Source organism: Colius striatus, chromosome 16 (genome assembly GCF_028858725.1).
Source record: "Colius striatus isolate bColStr4 chromosome 16, bColStr4.1.hap1, whole genome shotgun sequence".
In the NCBI taxonomy this organism is placed as follows: Eukaryota; Metazoa; Chordata; class Aves; order Coliiformes; family Coliidae; genus Colius; species Colius striatus.
The window spans coordinates 12,671,699-12,691,532 of NC_084774.1; the positions used below are offsets into that span (position 1 = coordinate 12,671,699).

The 19,834-nt window shown below is 43.7% G+C and overlaps 1 protein-coding gene across 1 annotated transcript; it reads right to left on the minus strand.

The window, feature by feature from the left end:
* Window positions 1–1,855: 1,855 nt before the first annotated feature.
* Window positions 1,856–16,693, minus strand: NPEPL1 (aminopeptidase like 1). Its single transcript, XM_062008857.1, has 12 exons — window positions 16,509–16,693; window positions 15,407–15,592; window positions 14,118–14,288; window positions 11,475–11,564; window positions 10,736–10,817; window positions 10,433–10,575; window positions 9,814–9,891; window positions 7,443–7,543; window positions 6,669–6,792; window positions 5,769–5,945; window positions 4,944–5,054; window positions 1,856–4,157 (listed from the first exon to the last, which is right to left on the minus strand). Exons 1-12 carry the CDS (start codon window positions 16,656–16,658, stop codon window positions 3,999–4,001), a joined length of 1,572 nt encoding a protein of 523 aa, XP_061864841.1. The 5' UTR covers window positions 16,659–16,693; the 3' UTR covers window positions 1,856–3,998.
* Window positions 16,694–19,834: the final 3,141 nt, after the last annotated feature.

Here is a 19,834-nt window from a genome sequence, read left to right on the forward strand (position 1 = left end):
ATTTACACGTGCTCATGCAGCCCAGCTGTAGTATTTTTTGCATGGCCCTGCACCAACTCCTCTAACAGAGCTCCACTAATTATATCGGTACTGTACTCAGTCTGACCAGCACATCACATCCCACAGCATAGGGGACTCTGTGAAGGGTTGTATTGGTACATCAAAGGGAACACATCCTACCCTGTGCTACCTAAACACCCTCCCAGGGTCAGCACTGACCACTGTTAAGTCCTAAGCAATGTTTTGCCTAAGTCCATCTTTCCTCTAGGGACTGAGCCCTTGATAAACTCTGGTGATGCATCTGTCACCAGTCTCCAATTCAGACAGCATTTGGCAGTGGCAAAATGGGGTAAAATATGCCATTGGCTTAACTTTCTCCAGGCAAAATACAGCAGGCAAAATACTGCAGAAAAGGCCTTTTCTGCAGTAAAGTTCAAAAGCTGAAAACATCAGACAAGTTTTTCTGAATGAGCACATTGGACAATCCATGAAACATCAACTTACCTTCACTTTAACAAGCAAACCAGCAGCTCACTCTTCTCCTCCCCTCCTAAGCCTGCCATGCAGCTCGTAACAGATAACTGCCCAGAGGCTGTTGTCACCCAGATAAAGAACAGCACTGCTCTGCTGTGGACCATCAGCCCCTAGAGCCAGAAAGCCATGGTGGAGTGTACCAACTTACCTGTCTATTTCAGCTTCCACTAAACCTTCCTCAGGTAACAGCAGCACAGGTCCGAGGAAGAAACGAGAATAAGCTTGTGCTTGTCAACCTCCTCTTAAAAGTGTTGGCTCCACAAGTGTAGTGATTTAAACTAACTCCTACAAAACAACCTAGAGAGGCCCCTCCCTGGTGTTATGCTGCCTCTGGAGTCTGGTCTCAAGGCTTCTGTGACCCTGCTCCACCTCCTGTGGTTGCTCAGAAAGCAGCTGAGGAGGATATCTGGGAACCCAGAGCTTGGGAGCCCCCAGGTTTGAGTTCTCTGCTTAGATATTGAAATAGTCTTCAGCACCTCACTGTGCCCTGCACCCCTTCAATATCTTCGATGGGTGGGTCCAGGGTACCTACAGCGTGCAGGCCCAGGACTTAAGAGTTTTATGAACTCTGCAGGCACAGACTGCCCAGCATAGGAGTTTCCTTTGAATGTTGCTTCAGTCATGCCAGAATATACTTCAGCTGTAATCACCTAAGTTCACTGAGGTCAGCCTCCGGTGTCTGGAGCAGTTTCCTGTGAGTAACTCCTGCTCTGTCACACAGAAGGGACTGTAAAGCTCAAAGTGATAATAATTGTGGAGCCCTCGGTCAGGATGGCCACAGTTAGAACATGACAGCTTCTGCAATCACCTCACTTCAGGCCACTCAGCAGCAGCAGAAGTGGGTGACAGCTGCAGAGCCCTAATTCCAGCTTTGCTGCTCCACACTGACTGATTTCTTTTTGTTAACTATCCCATGTATTAATTTCTGCCACTTGAGCATCTGCTACTTCTACGGCAATTTCAGGATCTCCCTTTCTGTTGACTGCCTCCAGTTGTCATACCAAGATACTTCAGGGCAAATGCTGCAGAAGAGAATGTTGCACATTGCCTGGAAGTAGGTAAGTAAATCCAGGTGGTGGAAGGTCTTGGATGAGCCAAAGTTCTACTCATTAGGGGGCTAAGAAACACTGCAAGCATAACGGTGCTAATCCCTGCACAAGCTCTGTGACAGACAGAATGAGAGTAATTTACTTGTGAAGCACAGCTCACCAATCTCCACAAGAGGAGATCCCTAAGCTGCTGCTCTAGAAGACAGACCTTTTATTTAAACAGAAGGAAATAATAATGAGCATCATGATTAGCAAGAGATTTTATTATGGAATTTAAAAAAGGCTTGATTTTTAGTTTCTATCTCTGAAACAGTGGAAGCATCAGACCTGTGAAGTGTTGGACTGATTTATTTGACTCTGCTTAAGCAAACTTAAGCCAGGTGTCAGTTTTTTATTTCCTCTTTGCTTTTCAGGCATTTCTTTACATTGATATTGCTTTTTAAAGATGGCTGCTGTTATGTGCCTTCCAAATGAAATCCAGCAGTTATACAGACAGCAAAACTGAAGAATAATGATAATCAATCACCAAAACCTTCTTCTTTATTTGGGCTTGCTGCATTCAGGAAGTCACAGGAGAATTCAGCCTCATGCCACAAAACTGCAGGCTGTAAAAATGTAAAAATCTGCCTCATTTTGGCAAAACACTACATTTCAAAATGAGGACTAATTGGAACAGTGTTTCTACACGATGGAGACTGAGGAGTTGATTTCAGAGCACTCAAATGGGAACATTTTGCCATTAGCTGCAGTGGTCAGACAGAGCCAATAGTGAAAATAACTCTTCAGAAACCCATTTGCCACAAGAGTTTTTGGTACCAGACAGGGCTCTGGCCTGAGTGTCTCGAATGACCAAAGGCAGAACTCATTGATAACACGGATCTCTTAAAACTCTGATCAAGTGGACCAGAAATCAGAACAGCAAATGGAGAAAGTGATTTAGTTTTGGGTTTTCTATTTTTTTCCTAAAGAAAACTTACTTTCTGCCCAAGAATCAAATGTAGCCACAAAGACAGGATGAAAAATGTTTCTTCTCCCTCTACGTTAAGCTTTCCATGAAGTCTTTAATCAGAAAGACTCATGTCTAAACCAGATGTGTACCTCATTGTTGGAACTCCATCTAAAACCTAACACCAGTTCTCTCCAGAGATCACCTCCGACAGAGAAAGGTGCAATTCATCACAGCTCAGCTGGACTTTATCTGCAAAGCAGCCAAAAGCGTGTGCTGGGTGGGATTTTTCATCATCAACACCGCTTGAGCCAAGAAATGCTTCCAATGGCCGATGCTTGAACCACGGGGCAGGGACCAGCACTGAGTAAAACTTGGTCACTCTGTTCCCAACTCCAACGATGACACTACATAAATTTGGGCAAGCCCTTTCCCATGGGTGTCCAAGCCAAGCTTTCACTTGTAAGCCCCTTGTAAACTCCTGGCTTACACAGAAACTAATACTCTGCATCCTGGGTTGTTGCTGAACCAAACGAAGTGGATCAGTGTGAGAGCAACTGCCCCAAACCATTTGGTGTGAGCTGTTAAGTCTGTTTTCAGATATGTGAGTGCTGGGAAAAGGAACAGAGTTAATGATGTCACACACAAGCTTTTGGAACACTCGAGTGTTCTCAGCAAGGTAAATAACACCATGAAACACCACATGGGATCCGTAAGCTGCTTTAATAATAATAAATCTATCAAGTGGCAAGAAGCCACTCTGCTTTGTAAACCCATTTCACTCCAATCACAGTCCCTCTATTTTTTTTTTCCCTCATTTAACATGAATACATTCTGTCATTTGTATGTGAAAGATTTAAGCAGAGATATGCTCTGGACAACTCTTGCTGATTTTACTGGTCAGAAAAACATGAAACATGCGGAAACAGCACCTTATTAAAACTATAGGCCTCTTCTCATTACATCTCCTTTGCTGCTAAGCTAAATTGTCACTGAAGAAGCCAAGTCTACAGAGGCTTCTCTTCCTTGTCCTGTGTTCTGGGACGTAGTGGGGCCCACAGAGATGTCTGATAAATCCTCACATGTAATTAATTCAGAAGGCTTTGTAAGCAATAGCTGCAGTTGCTTCTTCAGACTAGGGAGAGCTTCTCATGCATTAATGCACTTAGTTAGGATCTGTGAGGAGCTCAGAGGAGGATGTGCCCTCTCCCCGATAACAGTTAGTTGAGCCTGGACTCTGCAGCACTGATATTGTTCAGCAATTGTGTGCACCAATAATTTAAAACCAAAATAAACAGAAACAAAAACCCCCAAGAAATCAGGCTGTTTTTATCAGAACCAAGTAATAAATCTCATCACGATCGTACAAACAATGGCAATTTCTGACGTGTGACGTGTTCATTGCTTGAGAATGAATCAGTGCAAAGTGAGGTAACCCACGCACCCCGTCGCTTCGGCCCGGGGGCACATCAAACCAAGCGGCGCCTTTTGGAATCCCTCTCCATATCTTCAGTGGGAGAGTCTCCATTGCACCCAAGAGGAGACACCATGTTTAGCAAAGGGTCTTCAGATGCCCCACCAAACAGGGACAGCAGCAAAGCTACACCATAGCCAGTAGCTCGTTCACCCTAGGGAAAGAACAAACAAACCCCCACACGATTCACACGTCAGATTGTGTCATTTCAATTTACTTCCTCACTCAACCAGAGCAGTGACGGTGCATGGGACAGCCAGTGCTGGGGCCTCTGGTGGGCCTGCTCAACTTGTGCTTCTTTATCCTTACTGCTACTAGAATCTGCTGCAGTTAGACTAAACCAACACATTGGCTGATTCGTGTGAGAGCAGAACTCACACTGAGCCCGGGGTGGATCTATGTTAGCCTTGTTCAGGGCAGGGAATGTTCCTTCCAGCATGAGCAGGGATCTGGAGTGTGAGCTGAGTAAGTTGGGTTAAAAAAACAAAGAGGCAGGGGTGGGGGTAACTGGCTTGGCTTTTAGCGAAAAAAGAATATACATGACTTCCATCAAAGGGAGGAGGGGATTGCCCCCAAGAGGAAACAAAATCTCTGCTGCAGGGCAGCAGGCAGGATGATCAACTCTGGTCAGTCACCTTAAAACAATATAGGTGAGAATTATTGTCATGAACAGAAAGCAGGCAAGCTGTCAAAAGCTCATAAAGGCGTTGCTGATGAAAGTGACTGTTAGAATATTTTAAAGCCAAAAGAAAAATGTGAACTGAAGAAGCTACTGAAAAATTCCCAGCACAGATGAAGAGTTAATGCTTTTCAAACCAACTCTTCTCCACCTAACTCTCTCACTTGGAACTTGATGGCACAGAATTCAGAGTATATGCAGACACAAACAATTCTCTTTGCCCAAGAAAACCTTTGTCCAAAGTGGTATGAACATACTCACTGCATGAACAGGTGCAGCAATGTCTATATGGACCCAGACTCCAGGCCAGTCGAAGCCAATGTGAGAAGCAATGAAGAGCCCAGCACAGGAGCTTGGGGTATTGTCTCGGTCCTGTAGAAATCATAAAAATACTTGGTCTTGCAGGAAAATGTCAGTGTTTAATTCCTGCCTACAGAAAAGACAGTTGTGTAAATCTAGTTCAAAGCTTAACGAATAGTGGCCCTAAAACACAGTCTTACAAACCAGCTATACTGTAAATCCCTGGTAGTCTGGCCCAGCTCAATTCCTCTTCTGCCTAAGCTCCTTTCTGCAGTGGTTTTGGAACTTACCTGCACACTGCATCTCTCAAACACAACAGAAGCAGCTGCAGCAATTCCTGAGGCCTCTAACCAAAATTTCCTGGTTTCCTGGTTACTAGATGATTTTTCAAGGCCTTTTCCAACCCTTAAGGCTCTGTGACTCTGCATTCCCAGTTACTGCCTCTGCTCGTTACATATAATCCAAGGAGTATCTGTCTACTTCTTAAACACTCTCCATTCAGGAATTTAGCACTCATCTTAGGGCTATGCTTAAAAGAAAAGCAGTTCTAAGATACTTTTGCAGCAGGTAAAGGTTTAAAGCTGACACTAAATATCAGTGTAGTGACATACAGTCTGCAAAATCTTCTGGTAAAAGATCCTGAAGACCATAATCATATGGTCCATTTCTAAAAGATTACAGCCCACATGAAGAGCTGTCAGACAGCTATCAACAGGCCAGCCCATTATAGAGAAAACAAACATTTTTATGCAAGAAGTGAAATTTAAAAGAAAAAAGAAATCTTACTGCCACAGAGTTCTTCATGTCAGCTACAGCAGAGGTAAATTCACTGAAGTGGAGCTCAGGGCAATACACAAGAGGATGGACCAAGTCTCCACACTTCCTGCCAGCTTTAACACAAGCCTTTTCCCACTCTTCATTATTGGTAAGGACAGCAGCATGGTACTTTCCTGTAGCAATCCCCTAAGGAGATACAACACAAAATTAGGAAGGATTCACCTTGACTCTGCTGAGCAGGACAATTCTGAACTGCTCCCTTCTCACCATTAACAGTTGCTTTTCATCTAACAAAAACACAAAGAAAACAATGTCTCCAAGCTACTCCACAAGAACTGTGAGAAATGTAACCAGAGACACTGCGGCTGCTGCTGAATGCTTTAGCATTTCTGAAAATCCATTCAAAGCCTTTTCAAACCACTGTCCCACAAAAACAGGTCTTTATTAGTTACTGAGCAAGCAAACTATATCACTTTATTTATCCTTAGAAATTAAATCTCAACAATTCATACATAAACCTAATGAGAAATAAATAAACCACATGTAGAGGATACCCCACCGACACACAAGACAACTCATGATCACTATCATCAAATCAGACCTGCTAATTAAAAAGCTACTGGACTGCAAACACTGAGTGTGTTTGAATTTTAAGCATGCAAAAAAGTTGAAGAAAGAACAAAAAAATCTGCTTGAGCAACACAGTTACAGATGTGCCATGTTGATAGCACATGCCATGTGCACAGAGGACTGCAGTTCACTGGGGCTGCTCTTGGCAACTTTCTTCTGCAAAAGTTTAGGAAGTCACCAACAAGCCCAACAGTTCCCAACATCTACTTTCCCCCAAAGAGGCAGAGTGTATACTGCACAGACAGTGTGTTATACGTGTCAGCAGCTCTGTATCAGTACCTGAGCTCCAGTAAGAGTAGCCATATCGAGAATGATATCAGCTCCAAGATCTTTGCAGGCATAAGCTACTCCATCAGCCAGTATCAGTCTACCTTCTGCATCAGTGTTATTGATTTCCACAGTCCTAGGAAGAAGAGAGGGCATTTAAAACAACACTGCCTCGGGCTGGAGGTTGAGGCTCATCTGTGTGGACTAGAATACTGGATGAGGAAGCAGATTCAAACCTAATGTGCTCTCTTATTTGCCTCTGCAAGTCTGTACAACTGCTTATTTCCCAGCTGCAACCAACCAGGTAGAGCACACATGGGAATGGTTAACACAGCACTGTCCTCATGGCTGAGTCTCCTTGCTGGGCCTGTATAATGCCTGGCACAGGGAGCTGGGATTTTACAAACTCCTGCCATACAAAGAGGTATCACACTGCTTAAAACAAGAGATTCTTATACAGTGGTAGCCTGTGTCTGTGACTGACACAACAGAGACTACAGGTGGACACGGAAAAGTGGCTGTACTGGAAAAAACACCTAAACCTGAGTGTTTTAAGGAAACTTCAGCTCATGATAGACTACAAGTATTTTGATGTGTATTTAAATACCCATCAGGAAACTCTAAGCATACTTAAAACTCACTACTAAGGCTGTCAGAAATACCATTATCAGCATTTAGGGAAGCTGATGAGAGACAGGTTCACAATCTGCATGGTACTCGGATAAACAGAACCAAAGATAATGCTTCCTCTCAACGTTCCTGTGAAAAGGATAGATGCAATCTTACTTTCCAGAGTAAAGAACATGAATGTCATCAGGTCTTGTTGCATGTGGTCCTACTGCATTCTCAGCCAAACAAAAAACAGCATGAAGATTGTCTTTGAAACCCTGTAACAACAATAGGAGAGAAATGGCTTTGATTCACATCAAGTTAATATGGTCAGATACACCCTACCAGTGTCTGTCCTCTCTCTTTCCATGTAAAACCAAACACAGCCATGGCTAAGATAAATTTGGGTTGGAATGGGGTTCTTTTGTTATTTATAAAATAGCTGTGGAGGGACCTTAGGAACAGAAAAGGGGGACAGCAGCATTTAACATATGAAGTTCCTCCTTAGCTGGGATGGTTAGCCCTAAACCCATCAAATTCCTAGGGAAAACAAGAGCAGTTTTACTGTTAGTCTCTTGATAAAAGTCTGTAGCTGAAGAGATCTGGACTTGCTGAATCAGCTCATGTTCTGAAGTCTAAAGGGCAAATGTATCAAGTCTAAACCTTTCAAAATAACAGGCAGCATCCAGAAGCCAGAAAGTCAGTTTCTAGTGCAGTCAGTGGGCAAACAGCATTGTTGATGAGATAACCTTCCATCTATGACCCTTTGCTCTTCCAACATGATCTGTGCAGCAAAAACCCCACTCTGTGCACAACCTCTCACTAGCCTAGACAAAATACTCTAAGTGCCAGATGGGTTTTCACTTTTTGACAGTAAATTTACCACATTTCCAGTTATCAGTTGCCTTCTCCTGAATATCATTCTGTCTGTAGCTCTTCAAAACCAGGATTCACTATGTTAACACCCAGGATCAAGAAGGACTGCAAAAGTTTAAGTGAATATTTTTCTCTTCTACCTTGAATTGGAAAGCTCACAATGGATGAAATTCATCTATCCAGGAAAAATCATCTGCTTAATTTTGCTTTCCAAAGCCTTTTAAAATCACAGTGTAAAGCTGCTGAACAGCATGTAGGCAGACATCTTCTGAAGATGGGTAATAACCTCTGCCCCTCTTCCCACAGAGCTTTCTATCCAGCACACATTTCCAATGTCAGTCTCTGTGACAAAGCAAAGCTAATTTAAACCTCTTCCAGCTTTAAATTATTCTTAAAGAGCTTTTAAAATAAAAGTCTTCAAACAGTTAACAATGACAAACTCTTCCCACTACCTACCTGAATACATTCTCTGCAGGGATTTCATTAACAGGTCTTATATGAGGTTGGAAAGTTAAGCAGTGAGATCATTCTTTTGTTTTTACATATAAAGGCACAGATTTCTAGTGAAGTATGACAACTTATTCAAGCTCAGTTTGTCCAAGCTTATTACTGCCAGTTTATTCCTTGTTACAATATTTGCATGTGAAATGACAGATCATTTACATTCACACCTACTGTGACTGTGAGTGCAACTTCTCTCCATGCAGGTAATTACACACAAAACTCTGGAAACATGGACTGAATCACCAAAAGGGCAACCATAGCTGTGGCTTTCCCAGACTCTCCCTAAGCACCAAGTTCTAGCTCTTGTCCCTTGCAAACATGTGACCTGACTTTCTGAAGGCCTATGATGCAGCCCACAAATCTGTTTTCAGTTTTAAGTCTCTGCAGATAACAAGTTTATAATCTTTCCACATCAAACATTCTGCTAGAGCCAAGGCACAGAGATAAACCATTGCGAATTTGGCACTGATCATCTCCTGGCCAAAGCCTCCATCACATCTATGCATTCATCTGCAGCAGTAAACGTTCTTTGAACTTTGGATACTCCTTGGAGGCAACAGCTGCTCTGTCAGCAAGACTCAGTCACTGGATGTGTGGAGAGGGCAGAGTTTTGCTGGCAGCAGCTATTTCTTTTCCCCATTCCATATTGTTTAAGTGCAATAAGCATTTTTTTAATTCTTCATGTTTCAATACCTGGCTGCTTCTCAGCTCCCCCACTATTTTCTGACCACAAGAGCAAACCAACAGGCAGCTCCTGATGTAGGTTAATATTAGAACTGGCATAGGATTTGCAATATGGACATACTTTGTATCTCAAAGTCACTCATCCCTTTGCCAAGCAGACAACAGCTGTCCTATATCCCACAGCTTAAACAAAATCAGCACTGGGTAACTCGGATAGAAATCTGATTCAAGGAACCAGAAACCACTTAGTCCACAGAAAAACCTGAAATTCAAGAAAGAGTCTTAAAAAAAAGCAAAGCACTCAAAGAATTTCTCACAATTCTCAAGATCCCAGTAAAGATTTGAAATATCTTCCTGAAATAGCAGAGTGGCTCAAGATCACTAATAGGCAGAACTTCAGGATTAGACTGGCCTCTGTATCTGGGAATATATCCAAAAGCCAGACTGCTGGGATACATGATATCAATTAACATGTTTTACTTACTTGCTTTACAGTGGCTTTGAAGGCACCCAAAATAGCAGCTGCTCCACCACAATCTCGTTTCATTCCAGGCATAGTAGTCTGTTTAAACAGAACCATAGAGATTTTAAGTTTAGAAGAGAATTTCATGTAATGCCAGCTAAAACTAGTATTTCTGGTGCTTCTGTAACTTTAGTCTTGACAGAGCTTAGCTGTAACAGAAACACAGAACACGTGCATCTGCTTATTGGTGGATCTTCCCTTAGAAATGGAAAGTACTAAACCTCTTCTGCTAAATTGTTAGAAAATCAAAAAGAGAAATGTTGTCAACAACATTTGCACTGAGGCCAACTCAAATGGGGTTTGGCCACACCTCCAAAATCAGAAATTAAACAGCTTTGTTTTGTGCTCTCTCTTAGCAGTGGGCAATACTTAAAAGGGCAAAACAGTAGGTAGCTATTTAATGGCTCTGTAAAGTGTTCCTTGGTCTTCTGCCCCAGTAGTTTGTGTCCATATGGATAATAGCACATCAATTGTTTTCTCAAAAAAATATACTCTGGTTTCCTACAGATGTGAACTGAGTATTTTCCATTGGAAAACAACACTGGAAGCAAAAGCATCAGCAGAACAAGCAGTTATGTACCTTTCCCTTAATGCTGAGTCCTCCAGTGTCATACACAATACCTTTGCCCACCCATGCAATGGTCTGTGTAGCACCATCGGGAGTGTGACTGAGAACTGCTAGGGCTGGAGGATGCAGAGCTGCCTTGCCAACGCCATAGATACCTGCAAAAGAGAGAATTAAACCACTTGTGGGGAAGAAAGACTGTGGGGAGCTACAAAACCATCTGGAACACTATGGGCAATAAAACTGTTTGAAAATGTGCAAATAAAACATTTCAATGGAGATGACAAAACATTCCAATTAACTTTCAACAACATGTACCTCCAAAGCCTCTCTCTTTCAGCTCCTCATCTCGAATAATGGTAGGAGTAATCCCAAGGTCCTTGCCAACTTTTTTTATTTCCTTAGTCATAAAAAGAAAAAGGACACTGTCAGTCAGTCATCAAAAGGACTCGTTTGTGTCTTCTCACACATACGGGTAACCAACACAAGGGTTTTGTGTGATTTTTGCATGCAGACACATACAAACAATTCACAGTTTTGGGAGTGAGGCTGGCTTTCTAATGGCCTAATTGCCCACAGACATCCGTGACTTACTATGGCATGAAATACAAAGCTGACCTTCAAGCTCCGCCAATAAACGAGATCTTCAGAGGTAAAGGGCAGCTGTTCCCTCTACTGGATCATGATGCAATAGGAGAGCACTATTTTCATTCTCAGCAGCTTTCCAGATCTTTATGATAAAACTAATTTCAGAAACTCTTATCACCATCAGGCTTAAGGCAACACTAGCACTGGCAAAGAAGACAGTGTCCTGAGTGAATCAAGAACTCACATCTTCTGACTACTAGTGCCTCAGCCATACACTCTGCCTCCTCCTTCCAAGGTACTCAAGTTCTATGAAATATTAAAGGCCAAAGAAATTGCCTCAGTACTCCTTGGACAGGTTCTTTGATGTGCTTCCCACTGCTGACACACAGGTTTTGCTAAGAGATAGTCAACACTAGTTCTTGATTATTGTAGTCTAGACTTACTCTTACTCATCAGGCGTGTTACCTACCTCCAGGAAGTTATCTGTGTTCATCTCATTGCATGGGGTGTCCACAATCCGAGCAGCCAGCCTGACTCCCTCTGTAGCACTTGCCAGACTCTATGAAAAGAGATGAAGACACCTGAGGACTCACCTTGGTTTGGTTGGGTTTCTGCATAGCTTTGCATTTAGTCCTATGCAGCTTACATTAGATGTGTGGCTCCTCTGGAGCACATTAATGCTGAACTGCAACCAATCACAGGCACTTGTACAGTATGAAATCACGTCAACCAAGCTAATCATTATTTTTGTATGTGTTAATCTTAAGTTATTTTTCCCTATGGTCTAATTTCCAAGCAACTGTATTTCTTCCCACAGTGAATTGATATTGCAAAATTAGTAGCCTGCTCCACTATCAAAGGGAGATCAACAAGGCAATGTAAGGAAAGTGAGATAAGAGGAAGCCAATTGAAGAAGTCACAATGAGCCTGCAGGCTGCCTGGGTTGGAAACCTGCAGAGATTATATAATCTGCAACATGGGGAAACCACAAAGTTTATATATGGCAGGCAGAGTGGCTGAGTGCAAGATAGATTACTACCCTAAGACATTCTGTATGGCAGGCTCACTGGGAATGTGGAGTATTTCATGTTTGTGTAAAACATGCATGCATCTGTTTCCTCATTCCTCTGGCAAATGGACTGACTCTCACCTGGACTGAGCAAAAACTTATCTAATAGTGGGCACAATCAAAATGGTCAACAGTGTGCACACCAAGGCTGTTTCCTTAAAGGAGCCTCCTGGCAAAACAGACAATGAGGGCACCAGACACTAAGCTTCAAGTTCAGCGAATCAATGACCTGAAACAAAAAGACTAGGTGGAAGGAAAGTTTGTTCAAGCCTTCCAGTAGCCACACTACACTGAAGACCACACACAGCACGTGGGTGAATCAGAATGGGTTTCAAAGGAATCAAACATGTTGGACAGTTGTTTGTGCTGAGGTATCTGAAGTTTATCCTGGCCAAATTGGCCTAAGGACTCCATACATTCATATCCCAGCAGACTCATAAACCTTGGCTTGCTTTGGAATGGTGCCTTATTTCCTACAACTACTTTTGATTACTTTACTTCCCCTGAAGGGACAAGAGCTCCTCAGGAGCCAAGCTAGGTTTGGAGTGATTCACCCTTAGGGTCATGCAGGTAAATGGCTCAACCCAAAGGGCAAGTCAGAGGGAAACAATAGGACCTACAGAAATAAGCTGTACCTGGGTTTGACTTCCAGAGTACTCAAGAGAAACTGGATGAAGGCAGCCTCTAATAAGCGCCTTGCAAAACTATGGCAATCCCTGCTAGTCCTCACCATGTAACATCCTGAACAATGTTGTAGGTGCAAAACACAGCAATATGCCAAGGGAGAGGTTTAGCTAAAAAAAATCCTACCCACATGCCTTTTCTATGTTCTACAGAAACTGTCTGGTGCTGGTTGAATTTAAGGGGTGAAAATTTAGCTTGGAGGAAACCAGTAATGGTTTTGACATTGAAATGAAGGGGAAGAACAGGAGGAACAATAATTTCAGCTTTGATTTTTAGTTATAAATAAAGCCAAGTGTTTGGAATCTTCCTATCTGAAGGAACTATTTTTGACACCAGTCTGTCTTTGTCAGTTTCCTGAAATCTGGACTGGCAACATTTGCTGTGGCCAAATCAGCTCATAGACTATGGACAAAGTATGGAGGGAAAAGATATTGAAAGAAGAAAAATACCCTAAAGCTGAAATTCTGTGAATTTCAGATGCAGCAACATTGCATCCTTGTCAAATCCATTGCCCAAATTTTTAAGGGATTTGTAGGGATTTATGTAACCTCACTGCTTGATCAGCAGAGTGAGTGTCCATCCATGCTGATGCACAGGACCTGAAGCACTGAACAGGAAGTTGCTTGACAGCTTAACTGCAAACCTTGGAACAGTTTTTAAGTTAGGATCTGGAAGAGGAATGGCTTAGCATACCAGAAGTTACGTGATGTGGAGTTTCTTCTCTGTAAGAGTCAGGTGTAAGAGAAACATTTTTGACTATCTACTATTGAAAGATAGCCTAGATATATTTAACTGTCATATATAGCTCATGTGCAAGCTGTATTGTATGAGTTTTCTTTCTGGCTACACTTCTGCTAGAAAAACTCAGGCAAAGAGGTACACCAGCCAGAATTAGCACAGGCCATATGCGATCCCAGAATAAGCAACTTTCAGTGACTTCACTGTGATATTCACCTGCACAGTCAAACATGGATTTTGCCTGGGTAAAAAACCCAGAAGCCCACACATCAAAGCCAATGTAACATTAAGACTAAAAATACATCATTTCCATCTATGATAAACATAAGTAAGGAGACATTTTCTTTGTGCTGTTTTACACCCTTGAAATCTACATTCTGAGCAACATCTTCAGCCTTTACTGCAGAGTATGTATGTTCAATCTTTTAACTCACAGGTTGAACTGATCGATTTCAAGGAAGTTTGACCTAGTACAATTGATTACTTTAGACACACCACCTATGCCAGGCATAGCCTGAGACAGATGCATTTGTGCATGCAGCAAATCGAAGGAAAAATAAACCACAAACATTTCAGGGAATAATGGAAACCACTGATGACACTAAATAACAAAGATCTTACTTTAAGTGTTGCCACTTCTATTGGTCCATTGTTTTGTCCAACTAGGAAAAACTCGATGGTTACAGTTTTCTTCTCTGTGCGTCTCGATGCGCTGGAGCGATGTGTGAACAAGGGGAAAGCCCTGGCCAACGCACATGCAGAAGCAAAGACTTCAGATCGCTCACAGACCATCTGAAACACCAGCCAGAAGACAAGTCAGACAACAGCAGGGATGTGGAAGAGTACATTTAAAAGGATCTGGTACCTGGTGAAGAGGGGAAAAATAAAGGGGGTAGGTGTGAAATAACTGACGCCTGAATCAAGACAGACTCGTATGTCATGTTTTGCATGGAAGGAGCGGCAGCATGGATGGTACCACATTGAACTGGGTTGGTTTATTTCCCATACGGAAAGGAATTGAACTGCTGGACTTAGACTGCATGGGAATTAGTACATCCTTATAAGGGAGCCAGACTGCTTTAATTATACTAGTGCAATTAACACAGGTCAGCCTACATATCAAGGAAAAAAAACACTCCATGAGAACCATCAATTTCTGTTCAAAACAAATGAAACAAGGGAGAAATGATATGAGAATGTGGCTAATATGAACAGAGTATTTTTCTGAGGTTCATTACAGAAATTACCAAGGGAAAACAGTTTTAGCTAAACATTTTCCACGCTAATTATAAGGGAAAAAAGTTAAGTAGAGTTACTACTCTTGCAAATAAGTTTTCCAAGGGAAGAGGATAATTAGATTTTGTTACTGACACTGACTATATGAGTTTTCTCCAACAACCTGGAAATAGGAATTAATCTGCAGTAGCCACAGAAACAAGTAACAAATTCATCAGGCTCATACAGATGACCAAAGCAGTTCAAGAGCTTGTCCTGCAAAGGACACCTGCACTGGGGCCTTAGTTTGCATTCAGACTTTTAAAACTCTCTGAATAACAAGGCACCTTAAGTGAGATTCACAGCACAGACACAGTACCCTGCACAAGGCTATGGTCTTCTAAAGCACATGCTAATGTCATCAATCCCAGCCTGAAAAACGCCACTACCAGTTCTCTTTGCATGGACATTCCTAGTTGAAGACATTCCATACGTATCCAACCTTAATTCCCTCCAACTGCTTGCACACACATCAGCTACCACAGCTAGGTCTTGTTTACGCATCAGTGCAAATGTCAGCCTAATTATCCTGGTAAAACTTGCCCACCTCCTGTCTCCTTGGATACAGCTAAAATCCTGAAAAGGAAATACTTGACTAGACATTTCACCAGAAGCATTTTCAAACAGCCACTTACAACAATGCATCTGTTGACACCTCCTGGAAGGCAGTTTCTAACGAGGCGGGTGATGAACTGAGCTGCAGATGGACTATTGTGCCGGCTGACCCTGGAAGGCAAAGCGGCCACAGTGGCATAATTCAGGTAGAGAGGACAGCTGTCGGTGGGGTTTGGATTCAGAGTGCTTAAAGCAGATTGCCATATCTGGGGAGAAAAGAAGAATTTAAAGACAAAGAACTGTATCAGACTTTTCTTTCCATCTCATTCCCACTATGTTTAGGCAGTCTTTGATTACAGGATTTCAGGTGTTGGAAACAAAGGAATGGTGTGCACACTTTTAAAATGCAATCACCTCTAGAGTGAGGAGAAACAGGAAATGCAACAAACCTATTTATTAACCTGAAACTGCAAACGTTCTTTCCATTACAAGCACCTATTAAGCCATATGAATTAAAATTTTAAAACACACCATCAGCTGCAAAGGCTTCTTCAGAGCCACCACCATCTAAATAAACAGGACCGCATAACCCACCGCAGCAGCCGAAGGCAAGGGAGGAGGGAGCGCTGGCAGCGCCTTCACCCTGGGCTGGCAGCGAGGCTCATTCTCCCGCTGCCATCTGCACCTGAGAACGCGTGTTTTCGGCATTACGCTAACTGACATCCCTCTGCCGCGGTTCCCGGTGGGCTCGGGGGGCGTGGGAGCGAAGCCACGGTGCTTCACTCGCGGGTCTGGAGAGGCTGCGCGGAGTCGCTCCGCCGCCGCAACAGGCTCCGGCCCGGCCGCCACCGGCTCATTTCCCCTTTATGTTTCCGTTAAGGGACGCTTCGAGGGGGGTTTCACGAGGTGAAAACCTCCGGCTCCGGGGTCCAAGGACCGGCTCCCCCCGCGCCAGGCCGGGCGCCAGCGCCCCCCGCCACAGCAGGCCCGGCCCGGCGCCGTGCTGGCAGCCGCAGGCCGGGCAAGCCCCCGCCTCCCCCACGCCACGAGGCCTCCCGGGGCCGGAGCGGGGAGACGCGGCCTCGAAGGGGCCCCGCGGGTGCTCCGGAGGAGTGCGGTGCCCGGGCTGCGGCCCGCTCCTCGTCCCGGGGCCGCCGCGCTCCCGCCGCGGCCCGGCCTCACCTCCTCCGTGACCCGCGGCTGCAGCTTGCCCCGCAGCTGCGCCCAGGGCAGGCGGTGGAGGTTGTGGAGCTGGCCCAGGACGAGCAGCGGGCGGCTCTGCGGGTCCGCCTCGCCGGCGCTAGCCTGGAACTCCAGCTGCACGTTCGCCATCTTCCAGCCCCCGGCCCGTCCGCGCGGCTCCGCCCGGCGCCGGCTCCGCGGGGCGGGGGCAACACGGCGGCGCGGGCGGCCCCCGGCGGCCGAGGCGGGCAGCGCGGCGGGACGCGGGACGCGGGACCCGGATGCGGCGGCGGCCGGCCCGGCCCTGCCCGGCCAGCGGAGAGAGGGGCCTTCCCGCCCCCTTCCGAAACGGCAGCGCTGCCCCGGGGCCCCTCACAGCCCCAGCAGCGGACCGGCGCCCTTGGCTCCGCACCCCGGCGCGGTGTGCGGCGTGTTCGCGTCGGCATGCCCCTGCACAACGGGCGTGTAACCGCGGTGGCCTCGCTGCGGGCGCTGGGAGCTCTCGGTTGCAGAAAAGGTTGGTGCCAGGCCTTTGTGTCTGACCGGAGTTTCAGAAAACACACGACTGGATCGGGGGAGTATAAAAAAATGGGGGAAAACCCATAGAAAAAGCACGGCAGCGCTGCTGGGCTACATGTGAGATCCCGGCGCCCTGCTGCAGGCAGGGAATGGGACTGTGTCTTCAGCCAGGGAAGTAGTGGTGCTGATCCAGCCACCTCCCTGTGCAACTGACACGGACTTCTGTCAAGCTGAAAGTCCGTTTTTCCCCTCCATAATACCATTTTAGGATGGAAATGCTTCATTTGAGAGTGTGAAGTTATTTAGAGATAAAAATGGGAAAAGCCGAATTCCTCTTTTCCTCATGAAGTATCATAAAATGTACATCTAAAAAATATTCCAGAAACATAGGAAAAAGCAAAAATAGGCTCTGAGATACAGCATGGGAATTCATTAAACTATGTTTTCCAAATGCCAGCTTTAAAGTAAATTTAATTCTTTGTATTTAATAGAGTGTTTATCTTCATTTATTTTGTCAAGCACCTATTAACGTTAGGTCAGTAAGGAATGATTACTCATCTCCAGAGAGGAAAGTCCAATCATCAGAAAGGGACTGCACTCATTGGAAAAGTGAATGCTGATGCATGTAATGGAAATACATCTAAAAAGAAAAATAAAAGGTTAAATTGCCAGAAAAAAAACTTCCTTAAAGTCTTGCTCAGTCTTTGAAGGAACGTTATGGGAACTTTATTGTTTGATACATTTAAAATTACCCTGAATAAAAGACAGGAAAATCTGTTGCATCCTGACAGACAGGATAACTCCATAAACAACCTCCAACTCCAATTTTCACATAAGAGTTTCTACTAAGCCTCAGAACATTAACAGTTTAGGGGTTCATCAGTATTCCACTACAGATGGACAGTGTGGGAGATAGGAAGAGACAGTAACACACAGCAATTATTTCAGGATTTAGACATTCCAAAGATCCTACCAGGCAGTAATTTCCTGGTCATTCAGTACGAATTCAGCTACTGCTGCTACTGCAAAAATATCAACATAGTACTGTCCCCAAATCCATGTTATCTGGGAGGTAAACAGAGACATAAAAAATACTCATCTAACTCTTGATCCTTCCTATCCAGGTCCAAGAGAATCAATTCTACCCACAGCACAGAAACTTCCTACACATGTTCCCCTAACAGTAGCTGCAAACATTTCTACTTGTATGAGACAAACTGGATGCTGCAGCATGGACCAACCTTCTATGGCCACTCCAATTATTTATCCTCTACAAGTATTTATGAATTAAGCCACTAAAACAATTTTAAATAATCCATAGCTAATATGCAAAATCATAATGGATTCCCTGTTTAAATTCATTTTACCTAGGGAGGCTGTTGGGTTTGGTTTTTGTTTGTGGGTTTTAGGTTTGTGTTTTTCTTTTGAGATAGTAAATATACTTTTTTCCCCCAAATCAGTTGCCCTGACACCTATTGAAGAACTTGTGTTTTGCAAGGCTTCCAAGGATTTGGGCAAAGAAGATAAGATTTTGTGTTATGATTAGTGTTTCATCAATGCAACCCTTAAATCCATTCAATATAGACATCCTTAGCAAACACTGCGTCGTTTATATTCATTCAAGTTTTTAGCACATTCCAAAAGTCACCGAGCAAGAAATTAACCTTTTACTTTTCAACTTCTAGAAGAGGATCACAGTAGAAATAAATTTGCTATTACAGAGCTTTTAATAGTTCCATTTTCACATACCACTAGAGCTGACTTCTGTTAACAAGGAACAGCGGCTCATTTTTGCACACTTGCATGCCATTAATGGAGAAGTTCTGTACAAGCCAACAGCTTTCTAGGTCCTTCTCACCAGGTGCGGTCTCTCAGGAGATGCTCTAGCAATGCTGTTCTGTTCCTTCATAAGGAACCAGAGGTTCAATACAAGCCAAAGAGAATCCAGCCACCTTGAAGAGGCTGCCAGAACCCCGTGCCAACATACAGACGGGATTACAGGGCTGCACAGAAGCCCAGCCAATAGGTTCACACAGCTCTTCCTACTTTAACACCCGAATAGGCAGCAGCCACTACTGAAACAAAGCTACACCTCAGCCTCAGAGGCTTTTTTGGGCTTTCATTGCCCGATGGCAGAGAGTACCCCCTTCTGTAACATGCCACGTGGAGATATTCTTACAAAGCACAGCATGAGGGTTTGATTTCACTACTGAGAGTTACTTGGTGACTCATAATAATCTAGACACCTGCAATGATTTAGAAGCCTGTCTTTATATATTGTGGGTGGTTTTTTCCCCCTTGATGTAATCTTCAATAAATTCCAGCTCAAATTGTACAGGACAGTTTAAATCGAGTTTAAACTTGACAGCTTGAGCTTAAACTCTTGTGCAATGCACATTAAAAATGCGTTTCCTGTTACACAAATTGGACAGAATATGCAGCCAGTTGCCTCAGTGCAGTTCAGCTACCATGGGCATAACTCATGGGAAAAAACTCTTGACAATGTAAGTTATATTCTGGTACAGAAAGTTACGTTTTTTAAAATCAAAGATGTTTCATGTCAATGCTGCTTTCATTTAATGATCAAGAACAGAGACACATAAACATCACACAAGTATGTTTCAGTTAGTACCTTAAAAATAAAAATGAATAATTGCCCAATTAGGTTGGAAGTGTTTTATTATTTCTTTGAATTCATTAGCCATGATAAAATGTCAAAAGCACCAGTCAAGACAGAAATAAATAACACGATCTCATGTTAGAGAGAAAGTTGCAAATACAGTATATTAAATTATAGCAATATGCTG

What these genes read in the sequence shown, in the direction of transcription:
- NPEPL1 (XM_062008857.1), bottom strand. Translation starts at nt 16,658, where the DNA reads ATGGCGAACGTGCAGCTGGAGTTCCAGGCTAGCGCCGGCGAGGCGGAC. An exon ending in AGCCGCGGGTCACGGAGGAG is followed by an intron (nt 15,593 to 16,508) that starts GTGAGGCCGGGC and finishes TTTTCTCCCCAG; the next exon opens with ATATGGCAATCTGCTTTAAG. An exon ending in TAGAAGTGGCAACACTTAAA is followed by an intron (nt 11,565 to 14,117) that starts GTAAGATCTTTG and finishes CTCTTTTCATAG; the next exon opens with AGTCTGGCAAGTGCTACAGA.